The following is a 14,921-nucleotide window of genomic DNA, read 5'->3' as shown; positions in this document are numbered from 1 at the left end:
CTGGGATTAAAGGCGTGCGCCACCACCTCCTGGCTTGATCCAGATCTTTTTTTTTTTTTCTGTGACAGGGTTTCTCTGTGTAACAGCTCTTGTAGACCAGGCTGACCTTGAACTCACAAAGATTCACCAGCCTCCACCTCCCAACTGCTGGGATTAAGGGCTTTTGCACCGCTGCCACCACCACCTGGTGTGATCCGGATACTGAGGCAGGAAGACTTTAATTTGGACCTTGAGGCTGGGTGACACACACACACATCTTTAATCCAGACCTCAAAGCAGGAAGGCACACCTTTAATCTGGGCCACACCCTCTGTTGGAACACCACAGAAGACGCTGGAACCTCGCTCAGCCCATCCACTCCTTCTTCAAGATCCCAGCAGACCAGCTGAAGCACCCAGCCTCCTGGGACTGAGCAGCACCTAGATTCTTGAACTTCAATTCATAACTAACTGTTGGTAGACTGCCTGTAGCTCTTCTCAATAAATTTCCATAAATATGGAAATATATATCTATATATCTATCTATATATGGACATATGTATATATATCCATATATATCTATATAGAGATAGAGAGAGAGAGAGATTGATTCCATAAGTTCTGTGACAATAGAGAATCCTGACTAAAACAAATTCGGTCAGGCTAGAACCATGGCAGAAACTAAAGAGTTCTGACAGGTGGATCTGTATGAGCTGCTTGGCATTGAGGAGAAAGCAACAGACAAAAAGATGAAGAAGGCATACAGGCGAAGAGCGCTGTCCTGCCACCCAGACAAAAACACAGATAACCCCAGAGCAATGGAACTTACTCGTCCACCAGCTTTCCAGGGCCTCGGAGGTTCTTACTGATGCTGCAGCCCGGGCTGCATACGACAAAGAGAGACATGCCAAGGAGCAGGCAGCAGAGAGGACCCAGAGACTTGATGAGAAAAGGAAGAAAGGGAAGCTTGACCTGGAGGCCCGGGAGCGGCAGGCCTGGGCCCAGGGGAGTGAGGAAAGGGAGGAGAGTCAGAGCCACAACACAAGAGCAGGAGATTGCCATGCCTTCGAGAAGAGGGTTCCCGTCAGTTGGAGGCACAGCAAAGGCTGGTGCAGGAGCCAATCCGCCAGGACCGAGAGCAGAGGCTGAGAGGGAAGAAGAGAAAATATTGAAGGCAGGGGAACCCCCAAACTAAAGCTCAAGCGGAAATGTAAGGAGGGAGGATCAGTCCCAAGATGGCTACTCCAGAGATGTCCTCCTCAAGCTTTTAAGAGAGGTACGGGAAGTTCTCAACCTGGCGATTTCCCAAAAGAAGGCAGGCAACACCACAGAGAAGTTTGCAACTGTAAGGGCCCGTGGAATCGGCTGTCAGAAGTGAAGTGGGCCTGAAGCGAGGATCGTCATGATGCGCATGCGCCAGGCAGAACTGGGAGGACAGGACCGAGGGAAACTGCAGTCAGGATGAAATATATGAAAACAGAATAAATAAAATATCATCCCTAAAAAGAACTCATAGAGTTTGTCCACTTTCTAATGGTAATCTGTTCCTTGACAGAACAGCTATTAAAAGACGGAGATGCCCAGGCCTTTAAACCCAGTACTGTCGAGGTAGAGGCAGAAGTATCTCTGAGCTCCATGTTGGCCTGATCTACAGAGTGAGTTCCAGGATAGCCAAGGCTACACAGAGAAACCCTGTCTCAAAAAACCAAACCAAAAAAGCAGGGATGGGTCAGAGAAAAAGGCTGGGTCATGTTGTGGCATGTCTTTAACCCCAGCACTGGGAAGTTGAGTTATCAATCTTTTCTTTCATAATTAGTGCTTTGTACCATGTCTAAAAATTCTCTGTAGTCTCAAAGTTACGAATATCTTCTTTTTACAATGAAGTATTTATAGATTTCCTTTCCCCATTTAGATTAGGAAGCCACCTGGATTTTTTCCTCAAATTCTCTTCTTTTTTTCTTCAATTTGTAAAATTACATTAATTTATATGGGTGTGTGTGTTACCCTGTGTGTGTATGTTTTATTAGTTTTGTTTGGAGACAGGTTCCCTATGTGTAGCCTTGGGTGTCCTGGAAGTTGTAATGTACCCAAGGATGAACTCACAGAGATCCTCCAGTGATAACTCAAGTTGCATTTAGCTACACTTAGGAGCCTCTTTTCTGCAAACAATGCCGGAGTGTAAACGGGAGCCTCAGAGCATGAGAAGATAATGTGTATAATAGTGCCTTGTCTTACTTTTCTTTTAAGTTGGATCTCCTTCCGTTGCCCAGGTTGGCCTTGAATTACTATGTAGCACAGGTTGCCTCAAATTCAAGCTCCTCCCACCTCGGCCTCCTGTCACCATAGATAGAAAAATATGGAAAAAGAAGGGTATACTAAAAGATATGCACAAATATATCACAAAGACCTTGCCCATGTGGCAGAAAGAGAAAGAAAAGAAAGAAGATCATTAGATATTTGGGAATTATAAATTGAAACCACTGCTCAACCCACAGAAAGATAACATTTCTTTAAAATATATCGATAGTAAAGATGGACACAACTGTGGGAAAATTGAGTCTCAAACATTGGTGGGAGTATGAATTGGCGTAGCCTCTTTGGAAAACTATTTGGCAATAGCTCTTAGTGACAAACATATACTTACCCCATGACCTAGCAATTCCATTCCTGGGTGTGGGTAAATGTCTGTGTGTATGCACTCAGCCATGGGAAGATGTATAATCATTTTATTCCATTTTTTAAATGTTCTATTTATTTTGTATACAGTGCTCTGCTGCATATATGTCTGCATGACAGAAGGAAGCACCAGATCTCATTACAGGTGGTTGTGAGCCGAATGTGGTTGCCAGGAATTGAACTCAAGACCTCTGGAAAAGTAGTCTGTGCTCTTAACCTCTGAGCCCTCTCTCAGTCCAATCATTTTATTCCTAAAAATCTTGTATTCATATCCTTTGACTGCTATAAAAACATACTACAAGCCGGGCGGTGGTGGTCCTCTGCCTCCCGAGTGCTGGGATTAAAGGCGTGCGCCACCATCGCCCGGCTTCAGTCCAATCATTTTATTCCTAAAAATCTTGTATTCATATCCTTTGACTGCTATAAAAACATACTACAAGCCGGGCGGTGGTGGTGCACGCCTTTAATCCCAGCACTCGGGAGGCAGAGGCAGGAGGATCTCTGTGAGTTCGAGACCAGCCTGGTCTACAAGAGCTAGTTCCAGGACAGGCTCCAAAACCACAGAGAAACCCTGTCTCGAAAAACCAAAAAAAAAAAAAAAAAACAAAAAACAAAACAAAACAAAACAAAACATACTACAAGCTTAGTAACTTAAAAACAAAGCGATGTATTCTCCCGGGTGTTCAGGAGATTAGCGCTCTAAAGCCAGGCGGGGTATCAGCAGTGCTGAATCCATTCTAGGACCACTAGGCAACATTTTACTCCTTGCCTCCTTCAGCTTCCAGTTTGCAGACACATATGTCAGCTTTCCATGGCTGTAACGAAGGATCTGAGAAAATTAACTTAAAAAGAGGACGGGCTCATTTTTGGCTGATAGTTTCAGATGTTTCCTTATTGGTCAGTCCACGGCTTTTGAACCACTAGTAAAGTAGCTCAACACGGTGGGGATGTGAGGCAAAGAAAACCCTCATCTCAAGACGAGATAGATGAAAAAGAGAGACGGCGGAAGAGGCTGGGGTCCTGGCAGTCCGTCCAGGATGTGCCCTCCTATGATCTCCCCTTACCCCCCACCTCTTAGAGGTAATGCCACCTCACACTAGCTGCTGGGCTGCTGGAGACTAAGATGTTAACACATGGGCTTGGGCAGGGATGTTATATGAATAGAGCACCAAAAAAAAAAAAAAAAAAAGACTGCCAAACCTAGCTTTGGTGAATCAATGAGCTGACTGGTGTTACCTATGGGAGCATGGCCAGGAGTCACTTAGAAGAGAATGAACGACTCAAAGGCAATTGGGTCACAAAAAGGCCACTGCACTCAGGACAGCTTCATCCCTGGAGTTCCCCAGCACTCTCCTCTCCCCCAGCCCCGTTACTGCCTTCATAACTTGGCAATGGGCCTTGTGGATCTTGTAGCTTTCTGACCTTCTTGAGCCTCACAAATTGCCGAACCTTGCAGACTCTCACAAACCTCCCTCCAGGAGGGAATGCTTCAGTTTGAAGATGCAATACACAACAGGAGACCTTCCCGATCCAAACCTCAGCAATCAATTGCTTGAATCTCAGCCTCTTTCTCCTGGTTTCTCCTTTTCTGTCTGTGAGGTCTCCCTCCACTTCACTCCCACGCTCCACCCTCCGCCCTGTGTGTTGGGGAAGGAAGAGTTTGCACGTAAAGAAGGCAAGTCTCTACCCCTTCCCTGATCTATACCCTTCTCCCTCGTGTAAGGAGAAATTCTTCTCCAGCTATCTTGATTGTTCTAGAAGACTTTAGTGTCGCCAACGTTAACTGATGAGAGCTTGCTGCCACGTGAAGTGGGGGTGTTTGAGAGAACGTCATTCCAGGAATAGCGTACATATCAGGAGAGGTATACTTCCTAGCAGAGGTAAGAAGGAAGGATTTCCCCCAAGTGGACTCATATGAAGGACTATTCGGATGAAGGTTATCCTCGGGTTAAAGGTTAACATATGCCTACACGTACAGTGGTATCCAAAGAGAAGTCAACAGGAGGTAAGACAATCCACACCTGACCCTTGGCCAGCTCTGCCATGCAGAGGACTATGCCCAGGGCTCCCAGCGCATGCAAGAATAAATGCTAGTGGCCGATGTAGAAGAGGCTGGAAAGAGAGCAAGCCCCTAATGGGTGGCTTTTGATGGGACAACTCAAGGGGTTTGGTCTGCAAAACTTCTGCCTTCCCTCTTATGCCACAAATGGCTCTAGAAGATCCAAGTGGGGCTTGCAGCTGGAAATAAAGAATACGCACTCCTCTGAGGCCCAGTGTTCTAGATATATACCCCGCTTTACTTTTTTTTTTTTTTTTTTTTTTTTGGTTTTTCGAGACAGGGTTTCTCTGTGGCTTTGGAACCTGTCCTGGAACTAGCTCTGTAGACCAGACTGGTCTCGAACTCACAGAGATCCGCCTGCCTCTGCCTCCCGAGTGCTGGGATTAAAGGCGTGCGCCACCATCGCCCGGCCCGCTTTACTTTTATAATAAGAATAAATAAATAAACGCCGAATTAAAAAAAGTGTTTGTACAGGGTAATGCTGTGGCAGTTGCAGAGATTTAATGGCTGGATGCGGGTTTGAGAATCATTTATATCTCTTCTACTTAGCCGTTTTCTACTCAGAAGAAACTGGAAGAAAGACCTAGCTAGCCAGAAATTGTGCTGCAGCGGTGAGATGCCTATTTCCTGTGTACAATAGAATAAAACAGTGTTCCATCAAAGTGCCAAGAGACAGAGTAGGAAATATGAGATACAGGGAAGTCTTTGTGTGTAACGGGTGGAAGAGGGGGCACATTTGTCTTATGGCCTTGGCATTATAGAGGGGTCTAAAGCTTTCTCTGAGAGGTCTTGACAATACCTTCATGTAATCTATGACAGCCTTGTTAAATAAAGGCAATAGCACCAAGCTTACAAAAAAGACCTATGGGCCTTATCTCTATCGGCTTCTGCCAGTTTTTTATTTCAAAAAAAAATTTTTTTTGGGGGGGGCGGTTGTTTCTTCTTCTTGGTAGTACTGTGCAGTACTTCATGGATAGCAGACAAGGGCTCTACCACTAAGCCACGCAGGGCGATGGAAAGAGACCCTGATATGGGAGACCTGCACTTCCTCATCCCTCAGTGAGTCAGCCCGAGAGACTCTGGTTTCTTCCGCATCATACGCCACGTCTAAAACAACTGGGGGATTTATTTCCATTTTACAGCTTATAGATAATCACCAAGGGAAGTCAGGCCAGGGCTTCAAGGCAGGCACTGAAGCAGAGGACATGGAGGAGAGCTGCTTACTGGCTTGCTCAAACAACCCAGGCCTGCCTGCCCAGGGCTGGCACCATCTCTATGGGCTGGACCTCTCACGTCAATCATTAATCAAGAAAATGCTTCACAGACATGCCTACAGGCCAATCTGACGGAGGCATTTTCTCAATGGAGAGTCCCTTGTCCCAGATATATATAGGTTTTTGTCAACTCGACAAAAAAACCAAAAAACCAAAAAAACAAAACAACAAAACAAAAAAAAAAATAAACAAAAAAAACCAACCAGCTCTGAGTGGTTGTGGCTAATACCTTCAATCCCAGAATTCAGGAGGCAGAGGCAGGCAGATCTCTGTAGGTTCGAGGCCAGCCTGGTCTACAGAGAAGCATGATAACCACGCAGCCAGGGTTACACAGTGAAATCCTGTCTCAAAAACCAAAACCAAAACCAAACCAAACCAACCAAACAAATAAAAAACCAAAACCAAAAAACCAACCCACACATTCCTGAAACCTTCACAACAGAAGGCAGGCAGTCACAACCAGCCTAGTGGGCAGGTGCCAAGGCAGCTGGACACAAGAGGCTGGCCAGCTATTTACCAGTGCTGGGTGAATGAATCATTCTGGGTGGAAGTCTGTCACCACCACACCCTGGGATCTTCGGGGAAGAATGAGAACGGGCAGCCATCATTACCAGACTCTCCCAGCCCCTCCCTTGGACTGCCACCTCAGCCACCTAAACTCCATAGACATCTTTTTTTTTTTTTTGTTTGTTTGACTTCTTGTGACAGTGGTTGGCAACTGGGAGGGTGGTGACAGTGTCCCTTTGCTTGAATAGTTCCTCTCTCCTCCCCCAGCTTGGAGGAGGAAGCCGCGGGTTGGCCACTACAAATCTGCATTCCTGATCGGAGCCCGTCCTGGTCCCTGCCGGTAGAGAGGCCCCGGAGCCCTCCTGCAGCTGGCTGTGCTTTGCTTCTATTGCAGGAGGACAGCTGCTGCCCTGCCTGTCCAGTCTAACCTGCCGGGCACCTTGTTTGTGTGCTCAGGGTTGACTGAAACTCTTCCTCTTTCAGTTGGACCCAGGAGTAGGCGGGTCAGAGTGGGCGGAAGAGCTGTTCTCTCTCCCTCTCCACCCCGGCAGGCCGAGGGAGGTATTTACAAACACTCCTGATGGCCCGGGAAGGTAGTTGGCCTGCCTTTAGGATAACCAGCTGCCTAGGGGTGGCGCTGCAGGCGGTGGGCAGCCTGAGCCCCTAGTCTGCCGGCCTTGCTGCAGCCCTTGCCAGTGTGCCTGTGTATCCCTAGTCAGGTTACAGTGTTGTCAAAATGGGAGCAGATATATTCTCACTCAGTCACTGAATCTTGGGGACAGTGTGCTGAGGTCCCAAGAATAAGAGGAAAATAAGGACCCTGTAGGTCTGCAACTGACTTTCTAGGAAACGTCCTATCCCCTCTTTTTTTTTTTTTTTTTTTTTTTGGTTTTTCGAGACAGGGTTTCTCTGTGGCTTTGGAGCCTGTCCTGGAACTAGCTCTGTAGACCAGGCTGGTCTCGAACTCACAGAGATCCGCCTGCCTCTGCCTCCCGAGTGCTGGGATTAAAGGCGTGCGCCACCACTATCCCCTCTTTATTGACGAAGATCCGATTCCCTCCCTGCCCTGACTGAGCCTAGCCCCAGGCAGCTCACTTGACCCCTGCTGGAGTCCACTGTCAGAGCAAATGCGCCTTACCTGTGGGGTGGTGAGGTGGCACTGCCCTCCCCGATCCTGCCAACCTCTATGTGACAGAAACCCAAACACACAAGGTCACGAATGCTCAGGATTTCACAGTCCGAGTTCCACCTCACTTTCCTCATCCTTGTGGAAGTAGCAAATAAATAAATAAATAAATAAATAAATAAATAAATAAATAAATAAAAATAAGAAAAGAGCGTGGGAGCTGTGCAACATGGCCCATGTCTGTAACCTCTACCCTCAGAGGGTGAGACAGGACAAAGAGAAGTTTGAGGTCAGCCTGCTGCTATACATGCAGATACCTTGTTTTCCTTAAAAATAAGTAAATAAACCAATATATAGTAAAAATAAATGTTTAAAGTTATTTTTGTTTTATGTGTATGGATGTTTTGCCTGGGTGTATGTCTGCGTACCACATACATGTCTGGTCCCTGTAGAGGCCAGAAGAGGCTGTCAGATCCTCTTGAACCTCAGAGAGTTGTGAGCTGCTGTGCGGGTGCTGGGAATCACACCTGGGTCATCTGGAAGAACAAGAAGCGTTCTCAACTGCTGTGCTATCTCTCTAGCCTCAATAATTTTGGAGGAAATCAGAGTTGAAAACTTCCTCCCAGAGCCAATGTGGGTGCCAGACCTAGACGTTGTCTAGCTGAGGGGCACTGAAGAAGCAGGACAGCCAACTGAGTATAAACAGCGAGGATGGGCAAGGGGCAGACAGATGGCACAGGGAAAGAGTCTCCAGGGAGAAATGAATGAAGGCAAATGGCTGTCACCTGCAAGTTCTTCCCTGTCACAGCTGTCTGGTCACACTTTAAGGATGCTAATGCTCGCAGTCCTTCAGAGGCTAGCTCACCTCTCTGGGTATAAATTCCCAAGACTGGTGTTGATAATCTGCATGACCCTGCTACCTTGGCAGTCTTACGGTCTTTCTTATTTTTGCCGCTGCTGCTGCCGCCACCGCCACCATCACCCTCCCCTTGCCTAAAGACTGAGAAAGAAGGGAGTTGAAGAAGTCACCTGCCTCCTAGGTAGCTACAAACCTTGGAGAAATCTTTGTGAAGCAGCGGGGAGTGTTTGCTTGGGTAGCTAGGACAGTCAAAAAGACACTGGAAGCAGCTCAGGCCTGGAGGGAGAGAAACTGTCTGGGCTGCAGGCTTGTTTATCCAGAAGTCAAGGAAAACAGAGGGGTGGGACCCAAAGAGGAATGCCTTCTGTTCTCTAAGTGAGAAATTAATGCAGCTGGTGGTGATGCAACGCTGCAGGGGTTCCAGATGTTAGGAATGCTATTGACAGGTCGACGGGCAGGGGCGGGAACCCAGAGGAGGGGGAGGGAAACCTGGGGACCTTGGTGGACCTGGTATCCTGAGAATGTGGTAGAGCAAGAGGCGCAGTAAATTCTAGCACGGGAGGCAGGACACCAGGGTTCTAGTCCCACCTTTAATGCAGGACACTTGGAAGTGTCACATTTTTTTCCCTGAACCTTTCCTTAACCCTAAGACCTAAAAGCCTTCAGAGCTCCATTTCCAGTCTGAAGACTCGCCACGCCACAGGAGACTTCAGCCTTGGAAGGATGATGCCCGGAAACACACAGGGAAGTCACCAATCTACTAGACACCGGGAACAAGAAAGTCGAGTGGGAGGGCAGAGATGGAGCCCGGGGACAGACGCAAGAGGCTAAGTAGGAAGAAATGGGGAACCGAGGGGATTAGTTTGGCAAACCCATTTCCAGTTCCCCCTTCTTGCTCTTCCTAACCGAGTCTCACCTTATTTGGTGAGGGCAGGTAGCACAGGAAGGCCTATCACTTACCCTCCATTCCCGTTCCCCTTCGCAGGCCCAAATAACATCCTTCTACCGTCCCTGGCGCCTGTCTTCCGTCAGAGCAGTACCCAGGGGACCAGGGCAAGAGGAGCAGTGCTTGCGGTCGTCCCGTTTATCCTGGCCACTTTCGGAACCCTCCCCACGCGCACGCAACTGTGCCGAAAACTTAAATGTATCACTTTCTTTACGGCAGTCCAAGCGATGACTGTAGCCTTGTTTCACATGAGGAAACTGAGGCAAAGTTTTAAGTGATCTACACAAGGTCACACACCTGCGGTTTGCCAGTGCACGCTTAGTAATGAAGCATGATTTCCAAGCCAGAGTTTCCGCCTAGCTCCCGTTGTGTCTCAAGGACTTGGGCAGCTGAGGACCCCATTTAGCGTCGCTACCTCTCCGATCCACAAGCTTCAGCAAGCACGAACCCACGTGACCTTTAGGTCCCCGCCTTCTCCAGGTCCCTCCCCTCTCTGCCCCCCCCGCAGGTGGCGCGCGGGCGCGGGGGCGTGGCGGGGGCGTGGCCGGAAGCCTTAAAGCGGCCAGGGAGCCGGGTGGGCGGTTCAGATCGACGGCCGCGGCTACCTTGTGGCCTCCCAGCTGGGAGCGGCGGTCGGCCACCATGTCCCTGGGGGCCTCAGCGGGCCGGGGTCTGGGGACCATGTGGTCCCCTACACACGTGCAGGTGACGGTGCTACAGGCGCGGGGCCTGCGGGCCAAGGGTCCCGGGGGCACGAGCGATGCGTACGCGGTGATCCAGGTGGGCAAGGAGAAGTACGCCACGTCGGTGTCGGAGCGCAGCCTGGGCGCGCCCGTGTGGCGCGAGGAGGCCACCTTCGAACTGCCGCCTCTGCTGTCCTCGGGGGCCGCGCCCGCCGCTGCCGCCACCCTGCAGCTCACCGTCCTGCACCGCGCGCTGCTCGGGCTCGATAAGTTCCTGGGTCGCGCCGAGGTGGACCTGCGGGAGCTGCACCAGGACCAGCGCCGCAGGAAGACACAGTGAGTTGGCGTGGGGCATCGAGGAGCGTAAGGGCTCTGGGGCGGTGCTGCTCCTGAGGGGCGAGCGGGGCAGCCACTGCGCGATGGCTTCGCCCGCAAGTCTCACCTAACCCAACTTCTCGTCCGGTGTCACTTCCCAGTTCTCCCAGGATGGGGAGCTTTTGGAAGGCAGGAGAGGTTTTGAATCCACTGGGCACCTCGAAATGCACAGTACACAGTAAGCACTAGATGAATTTTTGATGAATTGAAACAATATGCGGGTAGGAGAATTCCTATTAGGTTGGGTAGTGTGCGCCTGATACGCTGCTGCGTTAACTTAGGTGGAAGGCCCCTGGGTATTTTGTTAAGCTTGACGTTTAGAGCTGAAAACCCTTGGGGCAAGGACCGCAGAAAACTAATTGGAATGAAAGCCCCAACACCGCAGAGCTGAGCGATTGCTGGGCGGATGGCTAGTAGTATGCTTGGGGAAAACAATGGGGGGGGGGGTGCAAAACAAGACCAAAAAAAAACCCCACCAGTCTGTTGATTGCTGACTCACATGGCCACCTGGAACTGTCCCTCAGCATGAAGTCTAAAATAATTTGGTGTTGCTCCGGGTGTGTGTGTGTGGGGGGGGGGATGTGGGGATTCTATTTAGTGGTAGGTGATGGCTCCAAGATCAGTAGAAGCGAGCATTGTGGCGCTCTGGAGTTAGGTAAACTCTGGATCAAATTCCTGGTAGGTGGCTACTCTAACCCACCTCTTGCTCCTGAGTTGAAGGTACTGACAGGGAGGGCGTCCTAATTCTGCAGGAAAAGCTGGGTAAACCCCAGTTCACTTTAAAGTATTATGGATTTATTTGTTCTTGTTCACTGGTTTTCGGAAGGGGCAGCTTAGCCAGTGGAGTATTTGATTCCGTTCATCTCATGTACCGAAGAAAGCTTAGGTTCGCCTAACTGGTCACTTGGCTTGTTTATGAGAAAGCACCTGTTCAGCCCCAGTACGTGAGACATACAGTGTTTTAACTTTTTCTTGGGGTGGGGCAGGAGGAGCCAGAGCACCTGCAGTTTCCAGGCGAGGGTGGTTCAGCTTCAGAGTGCATGTGTCCAGTTGAAATACCTGATTCGTTTTTTGTGGCCACAGATGAATAGGCATCGCTGAACTCAAAAAAGGAGAGCCTTGATGTGAGGCTGGATGGGGTATCCCAAAGCAACCACTTACACACCGTACTGTGCCTGTGGAGAGGAAGCGGAAGCCATCCTTATTTGTCATCTTGATTAAATGGCATTTGAGGGGCTTGAGTTGTTGGCTGTTGACTCTTCTTCATATTGCCCCTTTCCAAGATGAATGTTCGCGACCCTGTTTGCTATCTGTTTCTTATATGACAGTTTTATATCCTTGCAAGATAGATAACACTTCCCTGCCAGAGATGGGGTTTCCAGAGTCATGGGCTCACATCTCCTTGGTCCTGACTCACAGTTGGGTTGCTCAGGCTCTAAACACTCCAGCTTCCCTATTTACAAATGGAGCATGCTGCTACCCTTAATTGATGTTTGGAAAGGGCTGCAGCTTCCTGGGAGAATGAAGCCAGTGTGAAGGTTCAAAAGGTCCTGCACTGCTGTGTGAGGGACGAAAACCTCCTTAAGCTCTCCTTCATCTCTGTATCGTTTTCTCTCATTTTCTCCAAGGTAATCCCCTAAGCCTACATGGTTGTTCCTGTTTCTGTCACATGAGCGGGTTACCACTTAGTCACAATATTGACTAGCCGGGAAATTGTGCTTACTTTGTGGGTTTTTATAACTGCCACGGACTGTCTTTGCTTTTCAACAAGAAGGTGATACTGCAAAGTTTCCGTCTGCACCTTTTTGGGGCTTTCCTAGCTTCTGGTTAAGCCTATCTGATCCCTGGAATAATAACTCCAAGATGCCCCATGTAGCTGAGAGTTGAAAAATAAGATATAGCCTGAGAGGTGTCAGTTTTAACAGAGTTATTAATGGTTTGATTCCACCTTATATGTAAAACATCAGAAACAAAACAAAAAGCTGAAATCTTGGTCTGCTCTCTCTTTCTGTGTGTGTGTTTTGTGTGTGTGTGTGTGTGTGTGTGTGTGTGTGTGTGTGTATGTAGCAAAACAGTTACTGAACAAAGGGTAGTTTTTTTTTTGTTTCAGACACAAAAATTTGAGGTCCATTATGTTAAGAGCCAATTTACTAATCATTCTCTTGACAAACCCCTGTACAGCAAATTTATCTGCAGACAAGAGAATATGCTTTTTATCACGATTCTGAATTTGCTGTCCTAAGTTTAGTGTGATGATACACACTTTTGAAGTAGCCTATTATATAGGGCAGCCTAATATATAGGCAGGATACATTTAGTAGCAGGGAATGCATGTCCTTCAGTTTAGGAATAGTAAAAAGGAGTTGATTTTACTCTGATATGTATTAAAGACCTGATATTTCAGTGGATGTTGGTTAAATAGGAGCCAGTTAAGTACCCTGACAACAGCAGACATGAATCCAAAGTATGGTTAGGTAAGCAACATGTAAGACCCTCAGCCCAGCTTTCTTGTCTCCCGTAGTAGACTGGTTTAAAACAAAAACAGACAAACCTTCTTAAGGGGCTGATTTGGGAAATAATCTCTTAGAGTAGGGCCGTTATGCAAGTAAACGCCATAAGATTTAGGATTGCCTTAATCTTCAGTTGAGAGAGGAAGGAATGGTGGAGGGGCCATTTCCTGTATCAGTTGAGACTCTCCGATGCCTGTCTGTGAAAGAAAGTATTTGGATATTGTAGTGGTTAGATGGTTTGAAAAGTTGTAAAAGATAGTGAGATGCTGAAATAGTCACCCGTGCAAAAGTCTGGAATACTGGAAATGAGCTGAGGAGTTGTTTTTCAGAGAGACTGAAGTGTGGAGTGGCTTAGATGACCATCGAGGTCTTGAAGTCACAAGGAAGCCGTTGGAGGTGTGCTTTGGGCTTCTTGTGCATGTTTAAATTGTTTTATAGCAGGGTGGAAATTTTAAGCAATATTGTTACTGGTTACTACCCACCCCTCCTTCTTTCTAGAATTTCCCTTAAAGATACCGTTGGGCTTTCCTGGAACCATTCATCTCCCAGGCAGCAGGGGTGCCTCCTACTCCTGGCTCTCTGTAGATCTGTGATAAACACCCCTCCCTCATCTTGGCTATGGGATGAAATGACCACAGGAGGGGACCACATCAAAGGTGTCACTAAGTGATGATGGCATTACTTGTGATTTCTTGTGTCAGACGTTCAGTAAAAGTAAAGGAAGTTCTACCTGCTCCACCCCCTTCTCATCTCTAAAGTATATCCGTTCTTTTAATAAATATTGATTTTTTTCCCCCTGATGCTAGGAATTGAACTCAGGGCCTGCTCCAAGCCACTGAACTCTATTCCCAAATATCTCAAATACTTTGTGTGTACGTGTGTTAGGCTTGTGTGCATGGCTCATGTGTGTGGGTGTGCTTGCGTATGTGCAAGGGTGTGTGTGGAGGCCGGAGATTGACATCAGGTGATCTCAACACTGCTCTCTATAGTTTATGTGTCAGACAGACAGAATCTCTCACTTGAACACAGTGTCTAGCAGCCAGCTTGTTCTGGGGATCCCCTGTGCCCATCTCAGACTGCAGCTGGGCCTCCACACCTACCTGAGACTCGTGTGGATTCTGGGGATCAGAACTTCGATCCTCAGGGCTGTGAGACGAGTGTTTTACCTGTCTCCTTCCACCTTGTTATTTGAGATGGGGTGTCTGGATGAACCTGGATCTTATTGATTTCCTTGAGTTGGCTAACCAATAAGCTGCAAGGCTCTACCTCCCCGTAGTCACCCCAGTGCCGGGGTTGTAGACACTAGCTGCTTGTGCCTGCCTTTTGCATTGTGCGGGGATCCAAACTTGGGCCCTTATGCGTGCCTGGCAGGCACTTTACCAGCTGAGCCCAAAGTACTTTTTAGGACCGTTGTGTGCCAGATGCTGGGTATAAAGTGCCAGAGAGGCATGGAGCTTGCTTTCAGGAAGTTGAGAAGCTTGTTGGGAAGTAGATCATAAACAAAGGAACACAAGAAAGAAATAGTGTATTGTGCTCAGTCATGGAGAGCAAAAGAACAAGCTATCAGGAACCAAAGACTGGCACTGTACAGGCGCCTGGCAGTTAAGAGCATTGGCTGCTCTTTCGGAGGACTTGGGTTCAATTCCCTGCACCCATGTAGTTCCAGGATTGCTAACGCTCTCTTCTGGCCTCTAAGGACACTACCTGCACACGTGTGAGCAAAACAAAACAAAACAAAAACCCACACACATAGAATCAAAATAAAAAATATGTTTTAGCCGGGCGATGGTGGCGCACGCCTTTAATCCCAGCACTCGGGAGGCAGAGACAGGCGGATCTCTGTGAGTTCGAGACCAGCCTGGTTTACAGAGCTAGTTCCAGTACAGGCTCTAAAGCCACAGAGAAACCCTGTCTCGAAAAACCAAAAA

The 14,921-nt window shown here is 48.2% G+C and overlaps 1 protein-coding gene and 1 pseudogene across 3 annotated transcripts in view; both read left to right on the top strand.

Moving 5' to 3' along the window:
• The first annotated feature begins 617 nt into the window (after positions 1–617).
• LOC102000831 lies at positions 618–1,916 on the top strand (annotated as a pseudogene).
• An 8,151-nt stretch (positions 1,917–10,067) lies between these two features.
• Positions 10,068–14,921, top strand: part of Rab11fip1 (RAB11 family interacting protein 1) — a 28,167-nt gene continuing 23,313 nt past the window's right edge. For 2 of the 3 annotated variants that reach the window (XM_026786869.1, XM_005362480.2), the window contains exon 1: positions 10,068–10,444. In XM_026786869.1, the coding sequence (XP_026642670.1) occupies positions 10,068–10,444 (377 nt within the window). The remainder of the gene's footprint in view (positions 10,445–14,921) is intronic. The other variant, XM_026786868.1, reaches the window with a different exon arrangement.

The sequence above is a fragment of the Microtus ochrogaster genome, linkage group LG7_11 (assembly GCF_000317375.1).
Source record: "Microtus ochrogaster isolate Prairie Vole_2 linkage group LG7_11, MicOch1.0, whole genome shotgun sequence".
Classification (NCBI taxonomy): Eukaryota; Metazoa; Chordata; class Mammalia; order Rodentia; family Cricetidae; genus Microtus; species Microtus ochrogaster.
This window is presented reverse-complemented; position numbering and strand designations above follow the sequence as displayed.